We start from the raw sequence: 15,941 nt of genomic DNA on the forward strand, positions 1-15,941 counted from the left end.
AATGTGTAAAAGCAGGGATAAGAAAACTGGCATAAGATGCGGGAGGGATGAAGCTTGTAAAAATCTAAATAGATTTGTAAATTTTCAAGAAATTATCAATAGTTCAAAAAAAAAATCCAGACTTCAAAAGAAACTTCTAAAACACTGAGCCAAAATGGTTTTACAAACCCATCATACCACCTTAAAGGAGACAATGCTTATAACATTCAAATTTTTCCAGAGAGAAGAAAAGAAGGAACACTTTGGCAACAAAATCAGGTAAGGACAGGATAAGGAAGGAAAATTATTATCTCAGTATTACAACAAAATAATATAATTATTATCAAAGAGCCTGTGATAAACCTTAGGAACCTAGATTAGAAGGCAACGCTCTTAACCTGACAAAAGCTATCAAAGTGGTGAAATATCTGAAGCTCACTCCGTCATTCAATTCCCAGCTCTAAATGCCACCCAGTCAGAGAGGCCTTCTCTGACCACCCTATCTAAAAACAGCTCCTGCATCACCCCGGCCTGTCTCAGCAGTCAGTACTATAAAGCTGGATGTGGAATAGATGTTATTAGTTTGTTGAGTAAATAACAGAGCAACTATAAAGATTTCAGCATGAGCATAATGGTTAATGGGTACCAAAAGATTATCTCCAAACCACTTTACCGAACTGGGTGTCTAATCCCATCTGCAGACTTTAGTAATTTTTTTGGTGGATTTAGGGAGGCTTGAGGCCAAAGATCAGAATTAGCCTTCTGTCAAGTGCATTCTACTAGGACTTAGTTTTTTTTAAATGTGCTTACTGAAGGCCTACTCTATGCTCAGTTACCTGTACAGTTCTCAGACGAAAAACACATAAATCATCTAAAGGGCAAAGTCATCTTCAGTTATGGTTAAATCTCATCACCCCTTCAAATATTTATAAACTTTATAAACCCTTTTCACATTAATAATCTTTTCTGCAGCCTCACAGAGCCCTTTTTTAGAAAAGAAGAGGACAGGGATTATCATTTCCACAGCTTTAAAAAAACTTAAACTCACAGAATAACTGTAATTTACTTAAGGGCATAGTGAGAAATAGGTATTTCTAAGCCCTGGAAGCTACCTGGCTCTCTGAAGGAACCTAGTCAAAGCAGGCCTTTTAGAAATACATCTAACATAAAGCAGAGTCTGGCATGCAGCAGGTACTGAGTAAATACCTGCTGGATAAATACGTCTCGAAGCAACTCAAAATTCTTTGAGTCCATGTGTGATTGTAGAAGGAAATAAAGGACCAACCAAGAAATCAACTGATAGGGTTGCTGGTTGAGAGCCTCTGCTGGAGTCCAAGCAGGCAAAAGAAGACCCCTTCTCCCCTTTATACTATCACGCATATTATTTCATTTAGCCCTCACACTAGCCCTCTGACAGAATTAAGAAACAGTTATGGGGGAAGAGTAGATTCTGAGTACTCTCAGTATGATATGTTAGGACAGGAACCAAGGACCCTTCTCCAAGACTGCCTGGCCACCTGGGCCTTCTTATCGACCTGCAAAACCTTTCTCTTTTCTCCTTAGACTTGTCTGACAGGGGCAAGTGAGTGCAACAGGCCCACTAGGGGGCGTGCTGTAGCCTCACGGGGCTAAGATTCCCATCCCAGCTGCAGTGATGGGGGCTGCCAATCCACATCAAGTCCATTCTAAACAGCAGGTAGATATCCAAGGGGATACTGAGATGCACAGACAGAAGGAACTCTAGGAATATGGTAAAATAAAGATGCGTTTGCCTTCTGAAATGGGGCCAGTAGATGTCAAGAACACCACTTCATACAGGATGACTTTATTGGGAAAGGACGTGGGCAGGATCTCACTGGTCTCTGGCTTCTACATATACTCCTTGAAGAAGCTGCTTAACGTTGGAAGTGAGAATGACACCAAAGCCTTTTACTGACTCATCAGAGTTATGATGAACCACCTCTGGTGATAGTGACAATGAACATATGAACGTTTACTAGTGAATTCCTATCACCTCTTTCATAGCCACAAAGTTGATTTGACAGGCAGGAATTGCACATACTTGCAGAAAAGGCTCAAGGGATGGGAGAAAATCAAGTGCCAGAAAGCAGAGGCCAGTAAGACACTAAAACTGTTTGCTGAATTCATCTGTTGAGGCTATTTGAAGAGCAAGATGCCCAGAACATAACTCCAAAATTGCAGTTGTAGCTGGAGAAAAGCAGCACCGAGGACAAGCTGGGCACCATCAGTCCAGGCTCATGGCTGACAGCAGCTTCGTGATGCCCACCCAGCTCCAACACCCTGAGCCCAGCCCCAACTCTCCTCTGTCCCATGCCGACACCCCAATTAGTTAAATATTTTAAGGAAGAAAAAGTGAGGATCATGTTAAACAACCAAACAGTTCTTCACGAAAGAACTAAGTGAATCAGGATACTGTCATATTCTTTAAAAACAATAATGGCAGAATTAGAGCTCATTAAACTGTGCAAATTTTAAACTGTTTGTTCCTACCTTGTAACAACAATTGATTTCCATCTCTTGCTGTCAGCACCTTCAAGCTGTGGACCTCTACTTTCTGCCAACTGTAATCTCTTACCAGTTTCTTCTAGTTGAACTGTCATCTTCTCATTTAATATCTCCAAATTATTCTTAGCTATCCGTAATTTTTCTGCAGCTTCAGTTTCCTATCATTAAAAGCTAATTAGTATATTATGCCAAAATGTAATACTGTTCTCATGGATATAGTATATTCAAAATTATCAATCACTACAAACGAGAAAGAAAATAACCTGGACTTCTAAATGCCGATTAACATTCCAATAAAAATCCAATGTTTCTTTTACTCTAAAACAGCAATATGGTCATAATAATTAGAACAGATCATGTAAATGAGGTTAGAAAAATACATTTACAATATTTTAATCTAGTGGTTACTTTAAATTTGTCATATTTGTTTGTCTGTAATAGTTAGAGAAAATGGGATAGTTTATGTCTTTAGGTTTTTAAAAGATGTTTTGACTTTTTAATACCTGAGAGACATAACTATAAGTATAAACTATGTGTAAGTACCACAGATTATTTCCACTATTAAACATCCACATTCACAGCACAGTATCACTCTGGCCTCACAATACATTCATATACCACTGTAACTAGTTTAAAAATATTAATTGCAATTTATTCACTGGATCATCCATATAGATAACAACACCTATTTGTCTGGGGCAAGGAATATATTTTGCCACTTAAATAGAAAGGAATCTTACTGTTTAACAAAATAGTTTCATATACTCTTTATGGTACATCAAGCATTATTCTAAGACATGTGCATAAATATTAACTCATTTAAACCCTGTAGCAGCTCTGTGAAATAGATATACTCAATATTCCCAGTTTTATAGATGAGGAAATTGAGAGAAGGAGAGGGGATAGTAGATTCCCCTAGTTCCCACAGTTAAGAAGTAATAAAGCGGGCTTCCCTGGTGGTGCAGTGGTTAAGAATCCGCCTGCCAATGCAGGGGACACGGGTTCAAGCCCTGGTCCGGGAAGATCCCACATGCCGCAGAGCAACTAAGCCCGTGAGCCACAACTACTGAGCCTGCGCTCTAGAGCCCACGAGCCACAACTACTGAGCCCACGCGCCACATCTACTGAAGCGCACACGCTCTAGAGCCTGTGCTCTGCCACAAGAGAAGCCACCGCAATGAGAAGCCTGCACACCACAACGAAGAGTAGCCCCCGCTCGCTGCAACTAGAGAAAGCCCGCACACAGCAACAAAGACCGAACACAGCCAAAAATAATAAATAAGTAAAAATAAATAAATTTATTTAAAAAAAAAAGTAATAAAGCTAGGATTTGAATCCTGGCTAAGTGGCTTCTACATTATACTGCCTCTGAATTTATTAATTTTTTATTTTCAATGTTCCTCATAGTGAAAGGATGGTGGGCATAAAAACACAATTCCTGGATGAATTGGGAGATTGGGATTGACATATATACACTAATATGTATAAAATAGATAACTAATGAGAACCTGCTGTATAGCACAGGGAACTCTACTCAATGCTCTGTGGTGACCTAAATGGGAAGGAAATCCAAAAAAGAGGGGATATATGTACACATATAGCTGCTTCACTTTGCTGTACAGCAGAAATTAACACGACATTGTAAAGCAACTATACCCCAATTAAAAAATAAATAAATAAAAATAAAACAAAACAAAACAAAAAACAACACAATTCCTAAATCTCTTAATACCTACTCTGAGTAGATACTCTCATCAACTTTTTCATTCCGTTTTCCCAAAATGTAGCAGTTAATTAACATAAAAATAAGTATAGTCAATAATGAAAGCCATACTTTTTTAAGTTCTTTACGAAGCCTTTCATTTTCAGCAACAATTTTCTCTGTGCCTTTGGTCTTGGATTCATAGTGCATGCTCAGCTGACGTCCAAGATGAACTTTGAGTTTTTCTAATTCAGCCTAGTAATTAAAAAACTCTACATTATCAAAACAAGGAAATAAACAATGATCTTGTAAACTCATAAAACTTAGTTTAACGTGGTTTTAGAGACCATATTTGATATAATTAGAATTAAATTCTTCCCTTTAATACTGGTCATCTAGAGCAGAGGTTCCCAATCTTGGCTTAGAATGAGCTGATGACTTTAAAAAAAAATCACAATCCCGATGGTAGGACCAATTCCAAAATAATCTGATCAATCTCAAGATTGGGGGCTTAGGCAGCTGTATTTTTGAAAATAGATACAGTTAATTATTTTATGCTGCCAGAGTGAGAAGCAATGGCCTGGAAATAATAAGATGACCAAGTGATGCTACTCTAACTACTCTTAGCCTTGTCTCCAACATTTTTTTTTCTGTATGTGTAAAATATCTACTGCATCCATTAAGCTACTTTATACAGTATATTTTAAATTGTCCTTAAAAATTAATAAAAATTGTATCAGTAAAACATTCTGTACAAATGACCACATTAAAAATATTACCTTCAATTTTTCGTTTTCCATTTCAATATTAGCCATTTTTTCACTGGTTAATATTCCTGATGCTTTTTTCAGCTGTTCATTTTCCCTTTGGACTTTTTCAACTACTTTTTTCATTAAACCAATGGTTTTTTCTAGTTCTGGGATTGTCTTTCCACTTCTACCAGACTAGGAAAAAATGTTAACTTTTTATTTAATCAAATATTTTAGAGAGTATAATATAAAGTACCAAGAATATAAGAGGTTTATTATTAAACTCATTGTTGATTCCTAACATTTGAAGCCAAGGCTTGTATGACTTCAACTCATTATAATAACCCTGTGAAAGAGGAATTATCCTTACTTTACATACAAGAAAATCAAGACTCAAAGAATTTGATATTCCTAAAGTCATGCAGCTAATAAGTAACAGCTTAAACTCTGGTATACTGGAAAGAACATTAGTATAGTAGCATTATAACTAGGAAGCTGCCATGGATATCATAAAAAATAATTATAAAATGTTAGAATCAGACCAAGGAGCAGTTAGTAGTTACCTCAATGAACAGATGGAAGATTCCTGGAAGTTAAATGTTTTCAAGGTGTAGAGGGATATGCAATGAAAAAAGAGATGGTATAGAGTCCAAGTGGAATAAAAAGCATGTAAGATGAGACAGATGATAAAATACATTAACTTGAAACAGAGAGAAAGCTTAATGATGTTTTACATTATAGATGCAGCAGAATAAAATTGAAACTAGAGGCACTAGTAAAAGCATATCAGTACAGTTATGACATATCCAAACTTTTTTTTTCATTTCCAGCTTATCACTTCTGAAGCCAAAACAAACAAATGGCATACTCTCACATACTCACCCCTCTAACGTGGCCAAGTTTCCTCTCTACTTCTGCTTTTTCTTTCTTAAGAAATTCACACATTTCCTTCAAATCTCTTACCTGATTCTAGAAGATTAAAGAAAACATGTAACAACTTAACATAGCTATAGCCATTGAAAAGGAAAGGCAAACAATTCATCTGAACTATCAGTCTCTTCAACTGTATAGCTGAATTAAACAAGTGGGTCTTTACACCAATGAGGAGGATTTTGAACCATGACGTATGCTGAATTAATACAACAGCATTTTGTATATGAATTTCAAGAAATATTTCCTGCATTATTGCCTTAGTATACAATATAAATTTGAGTTTAGAACTCCTGATTTCAACTCTCCCATAGATTACATATGTAGAACCTTACCCATATAGTACAGAGAAAGAGAAACTGATCTTCTGACACTGGTTCTAAGTGTAAAAATCAGAATGAGAAGCAGGATATAGCTTAATTATACCATTACCAGTGGAATTAACAGATTGCTGATATTCTAAGTTAAAAAACACAAATGAAACAATCAGTCAAGAGAAAAGGACTCCCTTAAATAGGGTAAGATTTGGAAAACCAAAAATAAACTTATTATAAACATCAAAATAAAGTAAAATTTCTAAAAGAGACAATTATCCTAAAATATTTTTTTTAATTTAAAGACTTTATATTTTTAGAGTTATCCTAATATTTTAAAGTGTGACAAGGGTTAATTAAATACATCAACCATCATCTTGCCACACACATGACATTTGAACTTGCTATTTCTGTTGCCTGGAACTCTTTTTCTAGTATCTGTATGACCTACTTCCTTACCTGTCCCCTAGCTCTCTGCTAAAATATCACTTTATTAAGGAAGCGTCCCCTTACTACCCTATTTTAAAGAGCAATCCCATATACAGTTGACCCTTGAACAATGTGGAGGTATAACTTATAGTTGGTCCTCTATATCTGCAGTTCCTTTGCATCTGTGGGTTCAACCAACCACGGATCAGGTAGTACAGCAGTATTTACTACTGAAAAGTATCCCCATATAAGTCAACCCTCGCAGTTCAAGGGTCAACTATACCCCTATGCAACACACACACACATACACACACACACACACCCTTCACACTAACTGTGCATTTTCTTCTTAGCACTTTAACATCAGCTGACATACTACATAGTGACTTGCTTACCTATTATGAGCCTTCCCTTACTGGAATGTAAGCTCTACAAGTGCAAGAATTTTTTTGATTGCTGTTTACCAGCACCTAGAAGAGTACCTGACACAAAAAAAGGCCCTCAACAAATAACTGTTAAATGAGCAAATGTAGAAAGTATAACACTACCATGATATTTTATGAATATGAGTTTCTGACGTCTTCATAAGCTAACATGGTAAACATAACAATTAAGTAGGGAGAAAAAGGCATTAGATTTCCTAACTATAATAAAGAATATTAAATTTACCTTTAATCTTGGCAAATCTTTATTTGCTTGTTCAAGCTGAAATTTTAATTCAATATTTTCAGATGACAACTTCAAGTTTTCCCTCTGGAGCTCCTGTTCTTTTTGATAATGATCATCTGACTCTATTCCTGAAGTCTTCAGGAAAATGAAGTTAGGAATATTTTTAAGGTGTAACATATAAAAGCTACATAAGACACACTGGATAAGAGAACACTACGCTGAAAGGGAACATTTTTCCTCAAAGGAATGAGAAAATTGGAGAGCTCTAGAGAAAACAACCATAAACGAACAAACAAACTCACATGAGAAAAGGTAATCAGTCTGTTGTAATTAATATAGAAAGCAAAGTCCGTATGAGTTAATAATGTCCACGCATATAATGCCTCCATGTATACTCTCATAATGACTAAACGAATTTGTGGTGGTCCTTCCAGGGCAAAAATAAAGTACTGTTACCTGTTACAGATTGTCTCATGCCCCAACCCCCACCCAGCCCCAAGTTCATATGTGAAGTCCTAACTCTCAGTACCTCAGAATGACCTTATTGGAGGATAGGGCCTTTTCAGAGATAACTAAGTTAAAACAGGGTCATTAGGGTGGGCCTTAATCCAACAAGGTCTGATGTTCTTATACCAAAGGGAAATGTGGACATACAGACATACATAGAAGGGAGACACTGTAGAGACGGGGAGAAGCTAGCCATCTGTGAGCCAAGGAGAGAGGCCTGGAACAGATCCTTCCCTCACGGCCTAAAGAAGCCATCAACTCTGCCGATACCTTGATTTTGGACTTCTGGCTTTCAGAACTGAGAGAATACAATTCTGTTGTTTAAGCCATCAACTCCGTGGTGTTTTGTTGTGGTGGCCCTAGCAAACAAATCTACAAGCCTACAAAAATGCCTCAATTCCTCCTCCTTTAGAAAGCTATTCATCATTCCTTGAGCTAAAGTAATCACTCCCTCCTCTGAAATCCAGTAACACTTTATTTGCATTTCTTTTGGCATGAATCCACCTTGGGTTATTATTTATGTTCATTTTCAGTTCTCATTCTAAGCTATAGATTATTTGAAAGAGAAATCTGTGCTTGGTTACTTTTTCCTATAAAGTGGGTAGAATACCCCTTACCCTCATAAACTTGTTAAGAACATTATATGAGATAATTTTGTGAAAGCACTCAGAACAGCTTTAGTTTTTTCTCCCCCATTCCATTCTCTATTGGCTTGATCGACTATCAACTCAATAACTCCACAGACATTATTATGATTATCATATTATTATATTATATATTTATATACTACACATTACATTATTATTATTAAAGTATAATATTCTATAAATACATTTATTATACATGGCTCTGTAACATCTTTTTAATTAGCAGTAGGTTAAATACATTCTGACATATTCACCATTAGGTTAAAAAAAAAAAGTAAAAAAAAGAAAGTTTTCTTAGGTAAAGTGCAGTAAAAGTAAAGAAATTAGAAAATAGGATACAGAAATGTAAAGAAATTCTGGGCTGACCTTTGATTCTGACCTGAGGGCATACAACACAACACTGGCAGAAACACTGCATGTATCTACCTGATTTCTAACTGTTTGAGGGAATGTGTGTGCGTATGAACATATATAGTAGCAAGAAAAAGAAGACAGACATATTTCATGGTGTCAGTAAACTAAAGCAATATGTTCCTACTTATTCTCTGTCAGATAACCCAAGTATACATTCTGATTCTACTACTATTAAGGTTAACACTAGGCAAATCATGCCACCTGCAAGGTCCTTTGTTTTTGCATCTTACAAATGAAGGCACTAGACAGGATGATTTTTAAGATCTCTTCAGACATGGAAATCTATAGTTCCCTATCCCTGAGCTCTTCTGTCTCCCTTACTTCATCTCTTCAGTCTATGATAGCTATTTAATAAATGATAATAAGTACCCCTAACTGACAGATATAAAATATACAAAATTTCATTCACAGAAGAGAATAATTCTATCTGATGATATTACATGAACTGCTGAATTTTTTCAACAGTTCTCCTCACTAAAATATGGATGCAATTCTTTGTGTAAGTGAATGTGGATCATTTTTTCCTCCTATTCTCAGAAAACAAAACAAAAGTATTAGTTGAGATTGTCCAAATTTTTGGAAAATAAATTCTAATGAAACTTCTATAAAAGTAAAATAAATAAAATCCTTGTATAATCAATTTTGGGGGAACTTCCAAATTGTTCTATAGAAGAAGAATCCTGTTAAAAGGTATACACTGCCAAAAGTCAAATTCTTAGTGGATGAGAGTTAGCGATAACACACAGTGGAAGTCTCAAATTCTCAATTACTTATTATCAAGTGAAAAAAGAAGCATTATGTACCTGGATAAGGAAACGAAATAAGAATTAAGACATTTTCATCCATTTTCTCTTAATTTAAATGTCTGATTTAATGAGAATGAGGACTTAGGTGACTGGAATATCTGAAGTGGAAAGGAATGAATGAATGAATGAATGCTATTTGATTTCAACTGGGAACAAACTTCTTATTCTGTTGAATAAATTGACCAAAAGTAGTGTGTGTATGTAGAAAGTGCATAAACTGTAGAATCAGACCTGCATTTAAATCCTGGTTCTGCATCTTCTTGATCACTAGAGATGTTACTTATTCTCCAAGCTTCCCACATAAAGTAGAAATAATTCTCTGCAGAGTATTGTGAAAAGTATACCTAGGCAATACATGTAAGCTTCCTTTTCTCATTATAAAAAAGTATCTGTTACAATACAAGGCAAAAAGACCATCAAAGGAACTTGCTATATATGTTAGAATGTTACACAGCATCATAACAGATTTTTACTGATATTATTCATTGTAGTGAAATTTTACTTGCAGTGAGATCTTACAGCATGCTGAAGTAGAAATTTCTAAGGCAAAACGAACTCATCTAAAGTGCCTTATTTTTGTTATTCTGTTATCTAATCTAATACTTTTTAAGCGAATACCAACGGTAAAACAGTGAGTACTAAAATGAATCAGGAAATGTACAACCACTAAGTTTTTGTAGGAACTAGTCAAATATTAGGGTTTAAGGAGAAGTTTATTAACAATTAATATTCTTTACAAATCCTACACAATTTGTTTCCATTTGCACCATATATGTATACTACTTGCTATGAGAAAACTCAGCCAAGAGAGAAATAAAGGACTGCCATGTACTCAAACCTGGGACGCTTCATTTCTTGGCTGGACTGACACATCAGTTTCAGAGTTTGCCTGTGCCTCCTCCTCAGCACACTGCCTCACTGCAGCAGTGCTTGTGGCGTAACCACAGTCCTCCCCAGCAGATTCTTCTGGATCCGTGTGGTTGCTGTGACTCACATCTTCAGCTATGTGTCCCTTTTCTTTCTCAATCTTGCCTAGCTCATTCTCTTCCTTGTTTTTATATTCCTGTTTATTATTTTCACAACAGTCTTGATTAATTTTTTCAACTTTACGATCTGGTTCCTTTTCAAAATTGGAGTTAAAATCCGTCAAGGTACCATTAGTTGACCTAAATGGACTTGATTTACTATTTGGTCTTGACTCAGATTTATTTAACTCAGTAGGATGTACAATATCTTCCGCTTTGTGTTTTTCTTCATTACTGTAACACTGTAGAATATTCCTAGGTACCTGATGATATAAGTTGTCACTAACATCTATTCCTTTCCTATTTTTAATTCTGAGTACTGTTATGGGGTTTTTTTGGTTCCTGTGTAAATTGTTCTTTTTGTGAAAAATATTATGCCTGTATTTATTAACACTGGTAGCAAGAGGAGAAAGCGTAGCTGCGTCACATAACAGATTCTGCTTGAAGCAGACGAAAGAGAAGAAACAGGAAAAGAAAAGGAAAAAAAATAATAAAAATATACACATGAATGTTTTAAAATAAGATACAACAAATAATTCTACATTAATGAGACTTTATAAAGAAAAACGAGAAATGTATCACATATTTGAATGGAAATAATGTTATAACATACCTTCCTATTTTATCTAACTATATGTTCTTGTCACAGCAAAACTCATAACTACATTTAAAAATCTCCAGAAATCATTTGTAATGACATTTTATGCAAAGCATAAAAATCATAAGTTTACCATTATTATGTAAAAAGGATTATAGAAGTTAACATACATCACTACCTAGTAAAAATAAAAGTTGGATTTATTTCATTAATATTAATGAGAAGGATCTACTGTTTTTAGCTAGATAAAGGTAGAAGTTGATTTCACTTTTAAACTTTAGAATTAAAAAAATGAAAAGAAAAGATGTGCACTTACTGAAGACCTAGAATACGCATCCTTTGAAAACTGTTTTTCTAACGCATGAAGTTTTTCTTGGAGGTATTTATTTTGTAAACGTAAATCTTCTATAACAGAATCTCGAGGAAGAGCCTGATGGGCCCTATGAACAACAATCACAGACTCTTTACTGTTCAAACTTCCAACTTGTTACTGTTTTATCATATTAAAAAATAGAAAAAAATATTTTTAACACTGTATTTCTTTTAAATTCTACAAAACTTGAAAACTTTACAAAAATTAAATTAAAATATGACTATATTATAAACTGATCCTCTACAGAGGATTCACGGCTGGCCTCCTTTAAACTATGAGTTAAAAAGGGTATTTTGATTTAAAAAAAAAAATACATTAACATTTGTAAAGAACATGCATCTATTTTGGGGATTGTGTAAAATAACTGAATAAAAATACCTACTATTTTTAAAACATTATATAATAATTTCATAACATCCATGCACTTCTCAAGATGGTCAAGGATTTTATAAGGTTCTTAGTGGAGCCAGATAATAATCTATTTCTTCAATTTATACTACTCACCTGCATGGCCTACAAGGCCCTCCGCTATCTGGCACAAGCACACCTGTTCAGCACATTTGTCCAGGACTCTTCCCTTACTTCGGCAAATAAATCCACTCTTACCCACACATGAAAGATTCACTCCTGCTGCTATGTCTCTGCTAGGGTTCTGTTTTCTCGGAATGTCCTTTCTGCCTTTAAAATCTAGATCTGATTCATAAAATTCGGAAATTCACATTTGGACTGAGAATACAAGTTCAATCTCTTTTATAAAGTCTTCTCCAATTACTTCAGCCTCCACAGATTCATATTAGAAAAAAAGCTATTAAATATCTAAAAGTATTAGAAGGTTTCCAAACGAAAATATTTTGATCCTTGCGAAAACTGCAAAGGAAAATAAAAGGATTCGGTTTTATTCTGAACATATGTTTAGACTAAGAAAAACAGGGAGGCTACGACCAGACAGTAGCTATAAATAGATGTCAAAACAAAGGAAAATGTTTCAATCATTTTGTTCTTCTCCATCATGGAAAATTCTGAAGAATTTAAGAAACAATAACTTAGAAGGAAATGAGATGGAAGGTAGGTTGAAAGCTCACAAGGACCTTGAAAAGTAAGTATTTTACAGATTGGGACAAAACACGAGAATCTGAAATATCAGCAAACAGGTGGTAAATTTACCTTTTCCTTTCCTCTAGTATTTCCTGACCTGAATACAACACAGCTTGAAACCTGAAGATGAGCGTCAGCACAGAGGGAGAGAGCTCCAGGCAAGGCTTAAAGTTCTAGCTCCACTAAGGAGAAAGGATGCTTAACAATTCTCACAGACAGTGCAAAAATCCCTCTTATTTTTCTCTTCTATGCATTCTCTCACGTCCCAACCCTCAGGCAATCTCAAGGCAGTGGTGGCAGAGGCTGCAATGGGAACTCACAGGAGCCAAAATTTTTAGGGAGAGGAATCTTCTTCTCCAATTGGTAGAGCTGTAATTAATAAGGTGGGAAGGCAAAGTAGTGCCCCCCACCTCCGCCACATCCCCTTTCTGCCCTCCTGCTGCTGGCTTAGCTGCAGACAAGAGCACAATAGCTGAAGTGCACAGTGCAACAGGGCAACAGATTTGGATCAAAGTACCAAAAAGGGGAGCCCGAGAGAAACCAAATGTATCAGGGAGATCACAGAAGGAAAGGAGCTCAAGAAAGGAACCTTATAAAGTTGTTCATGAACTTCTGGGCTCACCCCTGAGCATGAATGTATGGATCTGATCCTAATCAGAATATTAAAGACTCTGAGAACTGAACAGAAGACAGCCCACATACCAGACTGCCAATAGGGAGTTGCATAGGCAGAACAGGGCCAAAGAGCATTGTAAAAGCTTTGAAAATGATACCGGAACCATAGCCCACATAAAGCAGGTTAGCACATGGGGCCTGAACCTATCCGGACTTGCTAAAACAAAAATATATCGGCATTTTCCATACAATTTAACCAAGATCCAGAGTCACAGAATATAATATTCAAAAGTTCAAGAATATAATCCATATTTATGTGGCATAAAAAAGCAGGAATATCTCAACTCACACGGGAAAAGAATCAACAGAACCCAAGTTTAAGATAACACACATTTATTATATCAGTTTCTACATTTCCATGTATTAGCTTACCTCATATATGATATGTCATTTTCTAGGTCAAGATTTCTCTTTTTTAATTCTTCTAACTCTTTTTCTGACTCCAGTGCTCGCACTTCCATAACATGATCAACAGTCATGCCAGTTGTTTTTAGTTTCCTCTGCAAAGTAAGTTTCTCTTTATCAGCTCTGTGGGATTTAATACAGAATCATGAAAATATACCATTCACTGTTTGGCTTGTTCAATTTATTAAATTGCAGCTTCCTTATTGTAAGGCCAATATATAAAAATTGGATCATTCTGTATTTGCTATGAGCTAACTTATTTCAAAATTATAGGAAACTACACTTATAAATTTTTAAAATATATTTAATACACATTTTAAAGAAAATAAAAAGTGAACTATAGTAATAAATGATAATTAAAACTAAAAAATTTTTCATATTATCAAGTACACAAAAACTACATAACTTCCAGGTCAATTAAAGACTATACATAATTAATTAGGTTTACATTAAATTTCAACTCACTTGGCAAAAAGATCCTTCAAAGTATTCAATTGCTTTGTTAGAATACAGACTTCCCCCTCTTTCTCTTTTAACCTGTTTCGAATACCCTCTATTTTGGTTTGCCATTTTTTACCTTCTTCCCACCTAATTACTTCTTCTCTGGCACTCTGTAAATAATAACAAAGGAGGAAGAAAATTACCAATATTCTTTTTTAGATTGATCAATTACAATTTACTAGAACAATGGTAAACCAATACTTCCTAAAGAATATGTAAACAGGTTCATTTTGCTATGTCACTTCTAGAATCTTTAGGCCTGCCAAGCTGTAAGCAAAAATGCCCTTCAGTCTAAGATTCTGTATTCTATAAGTTGACAGATGAAATTCTGGGGAACAGTCTGGACTAATGCCAACACTCCTAAAGGAGTCTAATACAAATGGATGATGACTAAAGTAAACTTCCAACAAAGAATGTATATGTATAAATGACCAACCTGATTTTGTCAGCCCATAGCAATCTCCTAGTATCACAACTCCTTCAAATCTTCAATGCACATTATTTCTCTTATTCAACAGATATTTACTTAGTGTGAATCATGCACCAGGTACTACTCTAAGTACTAGGAATAGAAACAATGAATAAACCCGACAAAAAAGACTTATCTTCATGGGTATTACAGTCTAGTTTATGTTGGTTGGTTGGTTGGCTGGATTAGGGGAAGGGAGCAAAATATAGACAAAAAACAAGAAAAAAAATTTTTTGAAGTATGTTAGCTGGTGATAAGTGCTTTAAAAAAAAAAAAAAGGGAAGGAACTAGGACACTTCAGGGCTAGGTGTTGTGGTTTGTTATAATTGATAAGGTGTCCAAGGAAAGTCTATGTAATGCAGAACAGTCCCATGTACTGAAGAAATATCAAGTGTCCTACTGAACATTCATATAGTTAAAAATTCTGTTCACAATTGTCTGAGCTAAGAATTCATGTCCTTTCCACCAAGCAATTTTTTAATGATTTTACTATGTACTGAATTTTCTAGGAATACAGCAGCCTTATAAAAGTGAAGACTACAGACGTCATTTTGCTGAGAACTATAGAAACAACTGTTTACTATTTTGGAAATCAAATTAACAAATGGCAATGCCTTTGTGACATGTGAGGAGCCAACAGACCACATTTGTATTAGTCTGCATTTGTAGCTCTGAATTCACATCAATGTTTCCTAAAGGGGAAGCACATGACTACTTCATTATGTTTTCTATGAAGCATTTACATGGTGAATTATGAAAAATATATTAATGTTTATTATTTTTATAAATTATTTTCCTTTTATGTTTCTCCTTCATATTTCATTTAGGGCATTTACGGTGAAATTTTGAAATTATGCACGTAGGTAGTTTATATTAACTAAAAATTTCATTTGGAATAGTAAAGGGGACATTATGAAACACTGTATTTACTATAAAAGAGAATGTTGGGGCTGAAAGGATTAAAAGCCATAGTTTAAAGTCAAATACCCAACTAAGATAAGTAGCCCTATCAAAACGATCTTCTCCCATACTGGCCAATTTTTTACCTTATATATCTAGTTCAGCTAACATGTATCCTTTAAAAAAATGTAAGAAACTGCAGTAAGCGTTTGATAGTTATTAACTTTT

General features: G+C 35.1%; 2 protein-coding genes across 2 annotated transcripts in view; both read right to left on the bottom strand.

The window, feature by feature from the left end:
- The window catches only part of CEP290 (centrosomal protein 290), a 94,602-nt gene that overhangs the window by 6,684 nt on the left and 71,977 nt on the right, over positions 1 to 15,941 (bottom strand). The window contains 8 exon segments of the mRNA XM_036867462.1: positions 2,491 to 2,663; positions 4,340 to 4,462; positions 4,987 to 5,151; positions 5,839 to 5,925; positions 7,299 to 7,433; positions 11,612 to 11,735; positions 13,811 to 13,966; positions 14,309 to 14,454. Coding sequence (XP_036723357.1) covers positions 2,491 to 2,663; positions 4,340 to 4,462; positions 4,987 to 5,151; positions 5,839 to 5,925; positions 7,299 to 7,433; positions 11,612 to 11,735; positions 13,811 to 13,966; positions 14,309 to 14,454 — 1,109 coding nt within the window.
- On the bottom strand, positions 8,739 to 11,591 carry LOC118901833. Its single transcript, XM_036865496.1, has one exon. It carries the CDS (start codon positions 11,201 to 11,203, stop codon positions 10,505 to 10,507), a length of 699 nt encoding a protein of 232 aa, XP_036721391.1. The 5' UTR covers positions 11,204 to 11,591; the 3' UTR covers positions 8,739 to 10,504.

The sequence above is a fragment of the Balaenoptera musculus genome, chromosome 10 (assembly GCF_009873245.2).
Source record: "Balaenoptera musculus isolate JJ_BM4_2016_0621 chromosome 10, mBalMus1.pri.v3, whole genome shotgun sequence".
NCBI lineage: Eukaryota > Metazoa > Chordata > Mammalia > Artiodactyla > Balaenopteridae > Balaenoptera > Balaenoptera musculus.